Source organism: Nicotiana tomentosiformis, chromosome 5 (assembly GCF_000390325.3).
Source record: "Nicotiana tomentosiformis chromosome 5, ASM39032v3, whole genome shotgun sequence".
Classification (NCBI taxonomy): Eukaryota; Viridiplantae; Streptophyta; class Magnoliopsida; order Solanales; family Solanaceae; genus Nicotiana; species Nicotiana tomentosiformis.
Window position 1 is genome coordinate 64,742,340 of NC_090816.1, and position 17,377 is coordinate 64,759,716.

At 40.3% G+C, this 17,377-nt stretch overlaps 1 protein-coding gene across 1 annotated transcript; it reads left to right on the forward strand.

The window, feature by feature from the left end:
* The first annotated feature begins 1,771 nt into the window (after nt 1-1,771).
* LOC138892490 (uncharacterized) lies at nt 1,772-4,920 on the forward strand. The gene is made up of 5 exons (XM_070176208.1): nt 1,772-2,350; nt 2,462-2,649; nt 2,918-3,203; nt 3,315-3,758; nt 4,684-4,920. The coding sequence occupies exons 1-5, from the start codon at nt 1,772-1,774 to the stop codon at nt 4,918-4,920; spliced, it is 1,734 nt and encodes a 577-aa protein (XP_070032309.1).
* Nucleotides 4,921-17,377: the final 12,457 nt, after the last annotated feature.

Below are 17,377 nucleotides of genomic sequence, written 5' to 3' on the forward strand. Positions count from 1 at the left end.
AGAATCGACAAGCTAACAGATAGGGTGGGAATCTTGATGGAAGAAGAATCCACCCATGCACCTGGCAAACTCCCAGAAGTTCAAGAGATTGATCCTCCCCCACGACAAGTTGCATCCACTAAGGAAATTCCAGTCTCTTTGGAAGGGATGATTCCAATCAATCAACTAAAGGAGTTCATTGAAGGGACTATAAAAAACAAATATGAAGTTGCTTCCAAGTCCTCCTTTACCTACGCAAAGTCATACACTTCAAGGATTGATATGCTGAAGATGCATGCTGGCTATCAACCTCCGAAATTTCAACAGTTCGATGGCAAAGGCAATCCAAAGAAACGTGTGGCGCACTTCGTTGAGACATGCAACAATGCTGGGACTTATGGCGAATACCTCGTCAAGCAGTTTGTCTGCTCATTAAAAGGAAATGCTTTTGATTGTTACACGGACCTCGAGGCTGGATTTGTTGATAAATGGGATCAACTAGAGCAAGAATTCCTTAATCACTTTTATAGCACGAGACATACTGCGAGTATGATAGAACTTACAAATACTCGTCAATGAAAGGGTGAACCAGTTATCGACTTTATCAATCGTTGGAGGAATGCAAGCCTCAACTGCAAAGACATGCTTAGTGAAGCTTCGGGCATAGAGATGTGCATCCAAGGCATGCATTGGGATTGCGCTACATCTTGCAAGGTATCAAGCCTAGCACATTTGAAGAACTTGCAACTCGTGCCCATGACATGGAATTGCGCATGGCCTCTGCTGGAAATGAAAGGCTGCCCATCTATGAACCTCGCAAGGGGAACGACAAGCAAGAAGTCAGGAAGTGGGGCAAGTTCGTACCCAAGCCTGAAAGCAAAGAAGCTATGAATATCAACACATCACTTGTAAAGTTCACGACAAAAGTGAGCAAGAAGCAGAGTATGAAATCCACTTCTTTTCGAGATAAGCCAAGTGGAAAGTTGACTCTAAAAGAAATGCAAGAGAAAGAGTACTTATTTATGGATTCTGATGTGCCAGCTATTTTTGAAGAACTCCTCCAGTTAAATCTCATTGAGCTTCCGAAAATGAAGCGACCAAATGAAGCTGGGAAAATAAATGACCCAAATTACTGCAAATACCATCGACTTGTGAGCCACCCTCTGGAGAAGTGCTTTGTCTTCAAGGACAAAGTTATGGACTTGGCTTGTGAAAAGAAGATTGTGCTTGAAGATGAAAAAGCAAGTGCAAACTAAGTCTTTATCACCTTTGGCTCATTCAGTATGGATGAATTATGTCGTTTTAAAGAAAGTAAAGATGAAGAATTACTGGAGAACAACAAAGTTGAAGACAATCAACCTGAGGATGATGAAGGTTGGACGTTGGTGACTCGTCGTAGGCACCACAAAAGGAGCCCACGAAAGGAATCAGTAGAACAACCAACAAGGAAAATGATGGTAAAAAGACCAAGCGAATCCAGTTATGCACTTAAAGATAGAAAAAGTGGAGGTGCACCACCCTCAAAAGCCACGACATCCAGTGACCTTGGAGGAGCTTTTACCAAGTTAGTTCCGCAGGAAGATTTCTCGTGGGGGTATTGATGCCTCCTGTTGCCATGCTGACGAAGGGGAAGAAAAGAGTGATGACCTACCATTAGCACCATCTTCGAAAAAAGCTCATCGAGTCCACTCCTCAAGAACTTAATGCTTGTGAGGAAAAAGTCACATTCACAAATGACAATCTTCTGCTAGGTGACACTCTTCATAACCGCCCATTGTACCTGGTTGGCTATATGTGTGATGAAAGGGTAAATCGATATTTGGTTGATGGAAGATCCTCAGTGAACATTTTGCTAATTCGCACTGTGAAAGTACTTGGTATTCCCATGAACGAACTCTCAGAAAGTCGTGTGATTATCCAAGGATTCAACCAAGGGGGGCAAAGAGCCATAGGTACGATTAGGTTGGGAATCACCATTGTAGTTATGCAATCAAGTGCATGGCTGCATGTGATCGATGCAAAGACTTCATACAACGTCTTGCTTGGAAGGCCTTGGATAGAAAAGAATAATGTGGTTCCATCTACCTACCATCAATGTTTGAAGTACTACGAGGGTGAAGTCGAGAAAAAGATAGTTGTTGATGATGAGCCATTCACCGAGGCTGAGTCACACTTCGCCGATGCAAAGTTTTACTTGAAGAACCGCATTGTGAAGGAGCTAAAAGCTAATGATGGCATGAAAAGCAAGAATGACGAGCCCACAACTAAAAGATCTGAGGTGATTGCTGGTAGAGCCGAAGCTGTTATTGAGGAGATACAACCCAACGCGAATAAATCATATAGAGGGGATATTGCGTCTTATGGAAAGAAAGTAAGTCTCGCGCTCCAATATGTCCCTAAAAGGAAGAAAGGCGAGGGCGAATCATCTAATCTCCAAACTAACACGCTAAAGGAGTTAACTCTTCCGATAAAATGAATTGAGGCAGTAAAGTTGTCCTCGAAGCCGCTTGCAGGGTTTGTAGCAGAAAATCATTTGCAGAATGTGGCACTCCCTGCAAAGCGAACAGATGAAGGTTTTGACCCTAATGCTTACAAGCTATTTGCAAAAGCTGGATACAATCCCAATGAGCCGTCAAAGTTAGGGAAGCTCCCATCAGAAGTTGCAACGAGGCAACCACATGAAGTTTTGGGATACAAGCAACTGTCACCAGTGCGCATCTCAATAAGAAGGGCGGGTAGAAGACGAATCTGCCGCTTCTAACATGCCTTATGTATTTGACCGACTTGGAAAATCAACTATGAGAACTTCTGTATTTGAGAGATTGGGTCCATTAAAGAAGGGGAATAAGTTTCAGAGAAATTATCAAAATACAAGAACACCCACTTCGTCCAAATTTTAGAAGATCTCTAAAGATTTCCAAAGTTTGGTTCCTTCTAGAATGAAGCGACAAACAAAAGTCATGGTTTCGTGTGATGAAGTATTGAAGGTGAAGCCATACATTGTGGTCTACACTAAAGAACGGGATGCAGTTGAAGAAAGTGTGGGTTCTTCGTATCATGTTAATGCACAAAGCAAGCATTGTGTTTTATCTCTAATGGAGGATGATGAGAAATTGGACGATGTTTCACCGTGTTATCATATATCCTTCAACGATGGGGACCCTCAAGAAGACGAGGATGCGAAAGATGCTCCCCCAAAACTTGAAGAAGGGGTGAAGGCAACGGTTGATGCCTTAAAAGAAGTTAACCTTGCTACTGATGAAGAACCAAGACCCGCCTACCTAAGTGCTTTACTAGAAGTTGATGAAGAAAGAACTTATATTGAGTTACTCAAGGAGTTTAGTGATGTCTTTGCTTGGAGTTACAAAGAAATTCCTAGCTTGGACCCTAAAGTGGCAGTCCATCACCTTGCAGTCAAGAATGGCACTCGTCCTGTTAAGCAAGCTCGAAGGCGCTTTAGGCCGGACTTGGTTCCCCTGATTGAAATCGAAGTTAACAAACTCATTGAAGCTGGATTTATTTGGGAAGTTAAATACCCAATGTGGGTTTCAAGTATTGTCCTTGTAAAGAAGAAGAATGGCCAGATTCGAGTATGCGTCGACTTCAGGGATCTCAACAATGCGTGTCCCAAAGATGAATTCCCGCTTCCTATTCCAGAGTTGATGATCGATGCTACTACTGGTTATGAGGAAATGTCTTTCATGGATGGCTCGTCGGGCTATAACCAAATTCGGATGGCACCAAAAGATGAAGAGCTTACTGCATTCTGCACCCCAAGGGTATTTATTGCTACAAGTAATGCATTTTGGCTTGAAGAACGCTGGTGCTACTTACCAAAGGGCTATGTAGAATATTTTCGACGATCTTCTCCACAAGAATGTCGAATGCTATGTTGATGACTTGGTGGTAAAATCAAGAGAGAAGGGCGACCACTTGAAAGACTTGAGAATGGTATTTGGATTGCTCCGGAGGTACCAACTTAGGATGAGTCCATTGAAATGTACCTTTAGAGTTACTTCTGGAAAGTTCCTTGGTTTCATTGTCTGACATCGAGGGATCGAAATTGATCAAGCCAAAGTGGATGCCATTTTGAAAATGCCTAAGCCTTGGGATATCCATGAATTGAAAAGTGTGCAAGGAAAGCTAGAATACCTTAGAAGATTCATCTTGAACCTAGCTGGGAGGTGCCAACCATTTAGTCGCCTCATAAAGAAAGGCGTTCCTATCAAGTGGGACCAATCTTGTAGCAATGCCTTCGAAAGTATGAAAACCTACTTAATGAAACCTCTAGTTTTAGAAGCTCCTATACCTGGAAAGCCATTGATACTATACATTGCGGCGCAAGAAAGTTCTATTGGAGCATTGTTAGCCCAAGAAAATAGTGAGGTGAAAGAAAACTCTCTTTACTACTTGAGTAGGATGATGACACCAAATGAGCTGAATTATTCGCCAATTGAAAAGTTGTGTTTGGCGCTAGTCTTCTCAATTCAAAATTTGAAGCACTACTTTCAAGCTCATGTTATCCGTCTTGTTTCAAAAGAAAATCCCATCAAGTTCGTGATGTCAAAACCTGTCCTTAGTGATCGACTAGCAATGTGGTACCTCCAGTTTCAATAATTTGAAATCGTATACATCCCTCAAAAGTCTATAAAAGGACAAGAGCTAGCGGACTTCTTGGCAGATCACCCTATACCTAATGATTAGGAGCTAACTGACAAACTACCTGATGAGGACACAATGGTCGTTGAAGTTCAGCCTCCATGGAAGATGTACTTTGATGCACATCGCGGAGGACCTGGTGCTGGTGTAGTATTTTTCACTTCTCAAGGTGAAGTTCTGCCCTACTCTTTTACGTTGATGCAACTCTGCTCTAACAACGTTGTTGAGTATCAAGCACTAATACTTGGGCTTGAAATGGCTGTCAAAATGAAGCTGTTATAATTGCAAGTCTTTGGTGACTCTTGGTTAGTGGTCAATAAACATCTAGGTAGTTACGAGGTTAAGAAGCCTGAACTACACCCATATCATGACTATGCTAAAACGTTAATGGGGTGGCTCGGTGATGTGACTATTCAGCATATGCCAAGGAAAGAAAATAAGAAGGTTGATGCTTTAGCTGCCCTAGCTTCATCATTAACCCTGCCTAATCAAACAAAAGTTACTGTCTGCCAAAAATGGGTAGTACCGCTGCCAAATGAGGCTGAAGGTAAAGAAAATGAACTCAAGCATCTTGTCACTGTTTCTGAAATTGAGAAAGAAGAATGGCGACAACCCATTATCGACTACTTATGCTATGGGATACTTCCAGAAAATCTGAGGAGAAGGACTGAAATCGGTCGTCGTGCACCTCGCTTCATTTACTACAAAGATACTCTATACAGAAGGTCATTCGAGGGAGTACTCTTGCGATGCTTAGGGGAAGAAGAAGCACTCCAAGCTTTGCAAGAGGCACATTATGGGTATGTGGGTCACACCAGTCTGGACCAAAGCTCCACTTCCATATAAAAAGGATGGGATATTATTGGCCGACGATGGTAAAAGATTGCTTGGACTACGCTCGAAGATGCAAGGCTTGTAAATTCCATGCGAATGTTATTCATCAACCTCCTGAAGTTTTGCACCCGACTGTTGCATCCTGGCCGTTTGATGCTTGGGGATTGGATGCTGTTGGACCACTGCCAAAGTCCTCTGCTGGGCACCTATACATCTTAGCTGCAACTGACTACTTCTAAAAATGGGCTGAAGTTGTTGCTCTTAAGGAGGTAAAGAAGGAAAATGTTGCAAGTTTCATTCGAGTATACATTATCTATCACTTTGGCATTCCTCGTTACATAATAACGGATAATGGCAAGCCGTTGGACAATAGGTTGATGAACAAGATTTGTGAACTCTTTGTACAATGTTGAACAAGATTTGTGAACTCTTCAAGCAATGTAACTCTTCTATGTACAATGTTGCCGCCAATGGTCTAGCTGAGGCATTCAACAAGACTCTATGCAACTTGTTAAAGAAAGTCATCTCCAAATCCAAACAGGATTGGCATGACCGTATGGAGGAAGCTCTGTGGGCATATAGGACAACTCACCGCACGCCAATACAAGCGACCCCTTATGCACTCGTTTATGGAGTTAAAGACGTCTTGCCACTCGAGCGTCAAATACCTTCATTACGATTAGCTATTCAAGAAGGCATCACCGATGAAGAAAATGCCCGACTTCGATTAGCAGAGTTGGAGGCTCTTGATGAGAAGAGGTTGGAAGCTCAACAGAGTCTTGAATGTTATCAAGCACGATTATCTCGCGCCTTCAATAAAAGAGTTCGCCAGAGATCCTTTCAAGTAGGAGATCAAGTCCTGGCCATACTAAGACCCATTATTACTTCCCATAAACCTGTAGGGAAGTTCACTTCAAAATGGGATGGGCCATATGTCGTACAAGAAGCTTACTCATGTGGGGCTTACAAGTTGGTTGATGCAGATGGCATGAGAATCGGCCCGATCAATGGTAAGTTTTTGAAGAAGTATTATCTTTGAAGTTGCAACGCTCCTTGACGCATGAGCCTAAACTGCATGTTCCTACACTCTTGAACCGCATGAGTCTAAACTGTGTACGACCCACCAAAAAAAAAGAGTCTTCTAGGTTGACAACCTCGAAAGAGGCAGCCTGGGCAAAAGTTAGGACATATAAAAAAAGAGTCCACCAGGTTGAAATCTCGAAAGAGGAGGCCTAGGCAAAAGTTAGGACATAAAAAAAAATAAGAAAGAAAAAAATCACCCATCTTGAACTACGGTATGACTTGATCCTCTTCACCGAGGTACATAGGCAGCTTAGAGTTTCATTCTGAGTTCAGTTGCATGAGTTCAAAAGATACATAGTGCCCAATCGTTATTCAAATGAAGTACGGTGGAATGTAATCCATTCAATCAGCACTTGAAAATCGAGTTGAGATACCATTTTTCTGTTAAAATTTGGGTCCCGTTTGATTTAAAGGGGCAAGTTGCTATGGTAAATTGGTGTCTGCAATGAAATGATTAATATCTGCTAGGGGCCTGCCAAGCATTTGCATTGAAGTCCTAGAATTCGTTATGCATTCATGTTATCCAAACCTTCAAGTTTTTTTTTGGCAAGCCTCCACGACGTTTCAAATTCAGTGAGACTTGAACCCCAAGACATTTGGTGAGAATTAAGCTCTTTAATTTAAACTTCTAGCAATTAAAAAGTTCTTGCGATCTTGAGGCTTCCCACACCAAGATACAAAAGTTTTGACGAAGTTGCGCAAATCTAAAATCACCGCCATGTCAGAACTTAGTATCAACTTCAAACTATCATCTGAAACTATTCTTAAGGTATTAAATTTATATTTTGGATATGTTTTATATTTTGAAGTTTAGTTTCCAATAGATTGAACGGTTCATGATTTCGACATTTCTACATCAAGATACAAAAGTTTTGGTGAAGTCGCACAAATCTAAAATCGTCGTTGTGTCAGAATTTAGTATTGAATTCAAACAATTATCTGAAACTATCCCTACAGTATTAAGTTTGGCATTTTGTATATGTTATAGATCTATAAGTTAAGTTTCCAAAAAATAAAACGGTTTGTGATTCTGACTTTCCTACACCTAAATATGGTTTGTTTTGTGTGACTGCATAAATCTGAACTTTTTTACGTGGTGGAATCTAAAGTTGGCTTCAAAATATTATCCGGGTTGATTATGAAGGTGTTTGATTCTAAGTTTTGGAAATGTTTTAGATATTGAAGTCTAATTTTTGAAACATTAAATGGTTCATTATTTGGACTCTCCCACGACAAGATATGAATCTTTAGTTACAAGCACATAAAGCTAAAAATTATGCGACTAAGATAAATGTCGGGCAATGTAAAGCAAAAGAGAAGCAATATTATTTAAGATGAAATAAATATCCACTAGGTCAATTTAACATAAAGATAAAAGGGGATATAATGCTAATAGCCAAATCTAAACAAAACTTGTAGTTGATCAATTCTTGACAGCTAGTCTCCAGGTTCTTCTTCTCCTCCTCCAAATTGGCCGAATCTTCATCAGTCAGCAAATTTACGTTGTCATATGAAGAGACCTCAATCTCGGCAGCTAAAACTTTTGCATGAATCTCTTTAACCTCCTTTTGAGTCGCTTCTATAACACCTTCGAGGTTCTCCCTCTCTTGTTGTAATGTCTGCAACTTCTTCACAACTCTTTTTAGTTTCTTTTCACTAGAGGAAACTTTCTTGACTTTCTCACTTGCTTCAAGTTTGAACGATTCAAAACACTTCTTAGCTTTGGAAATCATCTCCAGCTTCTCATCTTGACTCGTCTTATCAGCCAAATTGGATCGCTCTTGGTCATATGAAGCAGCAAGCTCGAAAAGAGAATCCAGTAAACACTCTAATGGATAAAGATCTAAAATATTCGCCGTTTTCATATCCTCGAAAATCTTAGTGACTTGCTCCCTATAAGATGAGAGCAGTTCTGCATGACTTTTGGAGAGTCTGCTGCAAATATCCTCCCAAAGTTCCAAGATGAATTCCTTTTTGCGATTTAAGACAATGCTTTTTCCTTCAAAAATAGATACTGTTGTATTTGTCATTGGTGGAACGCGAGTTACCTCATTTAGAGTTTGTCTTTTTAGGGCTTCGTCATGAGAAAGAGATGATGCCTTTGAAGACGACTTCACTTTAGATGTAGGCCCTCCAATAGATTCATTTCTCACTTGCGGCTTATCATGTGGGGATATCACCGGATGCCCAATGGCATTTAACTGCATAAGGAAAAGGCAAAGAAAGTGAATAAATTTTTAGTGAAGATATTCATTCGATTAAAAATAAAAAGAAAGGACAAGGTGATTGTATTTTTACCTCCTTGTTACAAGCCGTATGCGTTCTTGAGGGACTACCGACACTTGGAACCTCTACGAACTCTACTGGGATAGGCCGTTTCCTTTTCCAATTTTGATCTTCATTGATACTCTGGCTTGAATCTTGAGGAACTTGCTTGCTAAATGGAAGAACTAGAGGGTGTTTCTCTATATCTGTTGAAGTGCACACTACCTCTTTCAAATTCCCAAAGAGGATTTAAGCTTCCTTTTCTTATGTTGTATAACTACTTTTGGGATCAGAGTAGGTGGTTCTTTGACTTTTTAGAGCGCCTTTCCAACACCTTGATCTTCACCTCCTAAAGGAGTAGTAGATTTTAGCCCAACATTGTCTACCAAAGCTTGTAAATTATTCTCGAGAAACTTCCCATGTGCTTTCTCCAACCAAGACAAATAATTGGTAGAGAAAGGCTTCTCCACAGGATCTCCCATTGGGGGAAAAGCCGCACGTGACATAGACCGATAAAGTGTGCAAATCCTCCAAAATCTGAGTCCTTCATCTAGAGAGGCGCTACAGATATCATTTTCCAAAAAATTGAGGATGTTCTGGTAAAACCCAAATTGACGACCAAACCGATGTGGGCTATATGGCTCGATGATGAATGAGTTACCATACCTCAAAGGGAGTTAATTAAAACGTAAGCTCATGAAGTAATTTGACTCTAACTCTTGAGGGGAATCGTTATCCACATAATAATAAGGACGATAATTGGTTAACATTGTTGGTGTCCAAACTATATCCTTCCCATTGTGGATGTGTTTTCTTGCATCCTTCTCGTCAAAGTACCTCGCAGCTCCCTCTCCTTAGTATGCCATCATCAAAGGGACGGATGGACCCTTAGCAAGAGGATAATAGGTTTTGAAGTAATGTGCAAGTCAGCCATAAACATAATGGATAGGAAAACAAACTTTGACCTGATCAAGTTGGTAAGAAAACGAAATCTTATTCAAACCATGATAAATACTCGTCAAAACTGGGACCGCAAGGCTAATCGTTCGCCCGCTTGCCATCATGCTTTCCATCTTAAAAGTCTCGGGAGGAATTAAATTTTCTACCCTGGGAAAAACAAAGGCACATAGCCAAATCGATAAGAATGCTGCTATATATGTTTCATATTTCTTGTCAGACCTCACCCTAAGCTTGGAGAATATAGCTTCTTGATCACTCGACCACCTAGTTGTCTCGGGCATTTTCGACTTTAGGTACGCAGACTTCTTTTCCTTTCGCAGTGGGGCAGGTTTATAAATTAAAGTTTTTTTATACCAAAACTTTGTCCACTTGCTCAAGGAGACCTTTTGGTTGACACCCGTACCTTCCTTCAAGTGATGAAAGTTATCAAATAAATACTCGCAAGATCGAGGAATAAATCTAATCTATTTTTGGTCCAAATCGATGAGTTCTATTGTCTCAGGTACCACTTCTTCATACGGAGAACCCGCAATGGGCAGACCTCTAAGGATATGTAAGTCCCAAAGAGAGATAGATAGTTCCCCGACAGATGTAAGAAGCGTGTTCGTCTTCGGGCACCAAGCCTCACAAAATGCTTGGAAAATGTTCGAGTTACGATCATAAGTGAAAAGTGAGGCATAGACAGCATCGTAAATCTTTGTTGTACTCAGGGTTTGTTGGCTTCCACCAAGTACATGTTTAGCCCATTCCCAATATCTTGGAATATGACGATACTCGCCCTCGATTGTTGTTGTGTTTCCCCAACGTACTTCGCCTTGAATTATGTGACATCTTAAGTTTGAAAGGGTACTAACAATGTTTATGTGGCGATGGATTAGCACTTGGAGAGATCACATCTTGGACAATGGATTAGAAGTTGATTTGTGCTCCAAGGTCCTGTTTTCTACGTAAAAAGAGTTCCTCAAAGAAGGCCATGAGGCTGCATACCGGCCAGCTTGTGAGGTGTGAACCAAAAGCTTGGTTTGTTCTATGCAATCTTCAGTCTCGATTATGAGATATCTAAGTTTAGAGGAAGGTGAGGTATAGTCTCTGAAATTTGTCATCTCTTCGGGCTGCCAAAAAAAAAAGAAAAAAAAAAGGTCATCAAAATCCAAATCAAGAATATTAGAATGGGCACAAAGGTCTAAATGGATGAAATGGCCTCCGATAGTCGGGCCACATCGAGAGTAATATCTCCGATAGTCGGGCCACATTGAGAGTAATCTCTCCCATAGTCGGGCCACATCGAGAGTAATATCTCTAATAGTTGGGCCACATTGAGAGTAATTTCTACGATAGTCTGGTCACCTTGAGAGTAACCTCTCCGATAATTGGGCCATGAGAGTAATCACTCCGATATTTGGGTAAGGATGAGCATCCATCCCTTCACACCCTAAAATCACCATCTTCATGCAAGAGCTCGTCCTACTATTCTTGGCCTAAAAAAAACACAAAAAGAAAAAAAAAACTAAGGAAGGAAAGCCCAAGAAAAGAAGATGAAATTACCTTCGCGTTAATGCCTCCAACTCGTCAAAAATAGACTCAAAGCAATTTGCATATGCTGAAATTAGTATTGAAATTGGTACTAATGCAATGAAGGGTGTATGGTATTTATAGATGTCAAAAGATGGCTGTTGGAAAATTATTTCTCGATGTGGGATGACTGCCATGATCAAACTCCAACAAGCATTTAAATTGCACGAGTTATTCTCCTAATCGAAGTTGGTGACCGTAAGTCGGCGTGTACCCACATGCAAGTTCAAAAGGGCTTGCATTCCTAATGTAGTAAGAAAACGTATCTTAGCAATTCTCTACGTGGAAAGGAATATTTTCTTTAACGAAAACATAAAGTGAAAGTATAATTGCCTTATTAATGCACGTGAATGAGGAAAGAAAATTACTTCTTCACCAGAATTTCGAATTGCAAAGAAAGAAGTCATGTGCAAATCTTTTGAAATCAATAAGCACAACTGGCCATTTCATGTAAATTGTGGTATGGCGTACTACTTCCAAAATAATAGCAAATAAATCTATTACTCTTTTCCTTAATTTGACAATGAGTCATTTTAAGCTACAAGTTGAAAGGGAAATACATGAATTAATCCGGCAAAGCACTTGTAAGTAGGAAGATACAAATTGTTCTTGTAAATACTTCAAGTCTAGTCTTTAAAGTTTATACCTTGATAAATCTTGAAGTAGGGGTATTTGTGGGTATATAAATTTTGTTGAAATTAAATTCATAAAATAATTTAAACTATATTTTAAATTCAAGATATATTAGTTCAAATAAATTTATTGGGCTAATATAATTGGATTAATTGTATAAGTCCAATATAAATGGATTAAATAAATAAGTCTTAATCCATTGGGCTAGCTCATTTAATTGGGCTAAAGTGATAAGCCCAATTCATTAGGCCCAAGATGTCATCTTCCCAGAGGCCCAGTTTGGTGCCAAGTGTCAAATGACGTAGCGCGCCAAGTCAAACGAAAAGGCCAATAGGATCATGCCACGTGTCAAAATGACAAGGCATGTCAAATCACATTAGAAGGCCAATGAAACCATGCCACATGTGCAAGTGACATGTTCTGATCAATCAAATGCGGCCATGTCACACTTCAATTCGATTGGTCGGAAAGAGTTTGTTCTTATCATAACTCTTCCCTTCCACAACTATAAATAGGGGTCTTCATAACCCAGAAAAAGACACCAGAAGTTATAACAAGAAGCAAGAGGGAGCTCGTGGATCAAACGCCACAAATTTCTCTACAAGTTTCAAGCTTCATGCAATCAAGTTCAAGTTCAAGAAATCAAGTTCAAGCTCAATAACGAAGAACAAATCAAGATTCAAGGAGTACGAGTTCAAATCAAAGTTCGTGCTAATTGAATTCAAGATCATCGTTCGTGGCAATAACTACATATTCAAGATCAAGCTCAAAGACCCTTGGATTTATTTACTATTGAAAAAAAGAATCAGAGGATTCATAGAGATTGTACACTCAAATATTTGAAATCAAATACTATGATTGTTGCGATTTTTTTGGTCTCGATTATTTTCTTAACGCAAATATATTGTCTACAGTTGTCTCCAGAGAAGGAATTAAGGTTGACCCTCAAAAGATTACAATGGTGAAGAATTGGCCTAAACCTACAACGCCAACTGAGATTCGCAGTTTCTTGGGCTTATCAGGGTATTACAGGAAGTTTGTGGAGGGTTTCTCTACTCTTGCCACTCCATTGACTAAATTAACTCAGAAAGCGGTTAAGTTCCAATGGTCCGATGCTTGTGAAAGGAGCTTTCAGGAGTTGAAATCAAGATTGACTACGACGCCGGTGTTGACCCTGCCAAAGGGTACAAATGGGTTTGTGGTATATTGCAATGCTTCAAGGACCGGGCTTGGGTGTTTGTTAATGCAACATGGCAAGGTTATAGCTTATGCTTCTAGGCAACTCAAGAATCATGAAAGGAACAACCCAACACATGACTTAGAACTTGCGGGCGGTGGTTTTTGCATTAAAGCTTTAGTGTCATTATTTGTATGGGGTCCATGTGGATGTATTCACGGACCAAAAGAGTCTTCAATACATTTTCAAACAAAAGGAGTTGAATCTGAGGCAGAGAAGATGGCTTGAGTTACTCAGGATTACAACATCGATATTCTATATCACCCGGGGAAAGCCAATGTTGTGGCGGATGCTCTTAGTCGGAAATCTATGAGTAGTTTAGCACACTTGGAGGCATATCAAAGGCCATTGGCCAAGGAAGTTCATCGATTGGCTAGTTTGGGAGTTCGTCTTGCGGACTCTAGTGAAGGAGGGGTGATTGTACAAAATAGGGCTGAATCATCACTTGTTGTGGAAGTCAAAGAGAAAAAGTACAATCCATTGTTGGCACAACTAAAAGAGGGGATTCATAAACATAAGACCATGGCCTTTTCTCTTGGCATGGACTATGCTACACTAAGGTAACAAGGGAGTCTATATGTTCCAAATGTAGATGGTCTCCGGGAGAGAATCATGATTGAAGCTCACACTTCTAGGTATTCCGTGCACCTAGGTTCTACGAAAATGTATCATGATCTTAAGGAAGTCTATTGGTGGAATGATATGAAAAGAAATGTAGCGGACTTTGTGGCAAGATGTCCGAATTATCAGCAAGTGAAGGCCGAACACCAACGGCCTGGTGGGTTGGCACAAAACCTAGAAATTCCAATGTCGAAGTGGGAAATGATTAATATGGATTTTTTGGTAGGATTACCACGCACTCCACGCAAGTTTGACTCAATTTTGGGTGATTGTGGATTAGCTCACAAAATTGGCACACTTCTTGTCAGTTAAATCTACTGACGCAGCGGAACAATATATTCAGTTGTATATCAAGGAAATAGTCAGGCTACATGGCACTCCAGTTTCTATCATTTTCGATCGAGGGGATCATTTTCAGGTGAATCTTAGTATAGCCTTCCATCCACAGACCGACGGGCAGGCAGAGCGGACTATTCAGACACTTGAGTACATGTTGCGCGCTTGTGTTCTTGACTTCAAGAGTAGCTGGGATGATTATTTTCCACTCATAGAATTTTCTTACAACAACAGATATCATGCTAGCATTCAGATGGCATCGTTCGAGGCTTTATATGGTACGAGATGTAGATCTCCCATTGGGTGGTTCAAAATTAGGGAAGCTGAGTTGATAGGGACAGACCTCGTGTATCAGGCTATAGAAAAGGTAAAGATCATTAAGGAGCAGTTGAAAACTGCTCAGAGTCATCAAAAGTCATATTCGGATGTTCGTCACAGATACTTATAGTTCAAAGAAGATGATTGGGTATTCTTGAAGGTTTCCCCCATGAAGGGTATAATGCGGTTTGGAATGAAAGGAAAATTAAGTCTGAGGTACGTTGGGCCGTACAAAATCATTCAAAGGATTGGTCAGGTAGCGTACAAGCTTGAGCTACCACCTGAGATGTCATTAGTGCACCCGGTGTTTCATGTGTCTATGTTGAAGAAAGTAGTTGGAGATCCAACACTCATTGTTCCGGTTGAGACTATTGAGGTTAATGAGGAATTGATGTATGAAGAGATTCCAGTTTCTATTATTGATCGGCAGGTCCGAAAGTTGAGAAATAAAGAAATTGCCTCCGTGAAAGTGTTATGACAAAACTAGCAGGTTGAAGAGGCTACTTGGGAGGCCGAGAAAGAGATGAAAAAAAAGTATCCTTACTTGTTTCTTTAAGCTATGTAACCTTTCTATAAATCTGTCGCCTATGGATTCTTGTATCACTTGTAAAGTTATTGTAAAGGTGCTTCTTTCTAAATACATTGTATGTGAGGCCACAATTGGTGTTGTTTTGTATTATGTTGTTAGGATGTGTTTCTGGGGTTCTCTGGCAGGTGGATAGGCCCAGTTACAAGGAAGACTCGGGCGAAATTTTTGGAACTTTAGGGAGTTAGCCAAATTTAGAAACTACTAGTTAGTGTGAATTAATAGTTGGGCCACATTTGATGCTAATAATAGATTTTGACCCTCATTCGAGGACGAATGATCCTAAGTGGAGGAGAATGTAAGGCCCCATAAGATTTTGCAAAGGAAAAATAATGTTTCGTGGTGTCGAACTGGGCTTGCGTGTTTGAGGATTGTATCTTTTTGGGTTGAACAATGCACTGGAAAGTAAAGAAAAAAGTTGGGCAGAAGAAATGCACTTCTGCGGCTCACTATGTGGCCGCAGAATCACTCTGTGAATCGCATAATGGTCACAGAGTGAGACAGTATTTTGGGCTATTTTTGATGTCATTTTCGCAGCCCATTATGCGACCGCAAAACCATTTTGTTGGCCGCACTCTGATCGCATATCCAGCTTTGAGATTTTTCGGATGGAGGTTCTGCGGCGCATTATGCGACCGCAGAATAGGTCTGCGGGCCACATAATGACCGTAGACCGAGTACGATTTGCCCAGTTCTGGAGGGCAATTATGCATCCTATTCTACGGACCGCATAAGCATTATGCGGTCGCATATGCCACCGCATACCCTATTCCGGAGCTTCATTTTTGGAGTTTTAAACCCGACCCTATTTCATTAAAACATATGCCATAGTCCATTTTTAGCACATTTCTAATATTTTTAGAGTGAGAGAGAGAGTTCTTAGAGTGGGGAATTAACCTTTAACCTAATATCCAACAATTCTTGCTCAATCTTTGAAGATTAACAAATAAGTCTTCATCCTAAAGGTAAGAATCTATGCCCTAGCTCTTAATTTCGAAAATCTACTAAAAGGGGGGGTAATTAGAAAGACAATTATTGGATGTGGGGGTTGTTATCTTGGATGCAAGTGTTATCAAAGAATGTGGGAAGGTTGTGAGCTAAAAATGGTAAAGAGTGGGTTGTGGGATGATGGAATCCTCCATAAAAGGACTTTGAAACCTTAATGCACACCTAGTGTTTGATAAAATGCTCAAATGATCTAGAACCATGATCATCCTCCTAATATTTGGTTCAATTTGTTATATTTCTAAAATAGATTGAAGTTGCTAAGAATTCCAGATCCTTTTAGAGTTTAAGGAAGCTCGATTGAGGTATGGTGGCTAAACCTCCTTCTTCTTAGAATCGAATCCCATGGTATTCATGTAATTAGTGTAAGTCCCAAATTAATCATTATAGAATCGGCTATTCCTAATATGTTTGTGTCTTTAAGGGTAACTGGAATTATGAAATACGGCCAAGTGCCAAGAATGACCTTATAATTATGGCCACTAGTTCCAAAGAATTAAAAGGATATGAAAGAAGTATGATGTGAGATGATTGACTGAAAAAGGTAATGTCTTGGGTGAGACGGCCTAGCCGATCGGGTCGTGATCGGACGCCATGTCGTACACATGGTGGTCACTGTGCTTGCAATTATAATGAAATTGTGGTTATGGTTGATGTCTTAAATGAGATGACCTAGCCGATCGGTCGTGATCAGACTCCGTGTAAGAATACAGTGTTTAGTTTTACATACTAGTACTATTCGACAGTACTAACATCCCTTTTGCTGGGGGCGCTGCATCTTTAAATGGATGTAGGTTGGTTCTATAGCAGGCAGTGTTGATCAGCGATAGTGGTACATCTTTTTTCCAACAGACTTGGTGAGCCCCATTTCATCCCAGGGTCATGTGTTGTATCTTTTGTTCATATTATTATCACGTTTTGAGGTATAGCTAGAGCCTTGTCGCTGGCACTATCATAACACTCTTTTGTATCTTTTAGAGGCTCCGTACACAATATGTCAGTTGTACATGGGTGCTAGAAAAGTCAAACAGATTATGTTGTGTTTTGATCTCTTGTTCCACTCAAATCATAAGAATGTGTGTATCTTGAAACTTAAAAATGATGTAACCAATGAGACGACTTATTATTGTATATATGATCTCCCTACTGTCTAATTAATGAAATCATGTCTTCTCTTGGTCATGGGTGAGTTAGGTAGAAAGTATCTAACTCGCTTGCTCGACCGGGTTCACTCGGTTGAACGCCGGACACGCTTCCCAAGGTTGGGGCGTGACAGGAGTTTCCTTGGT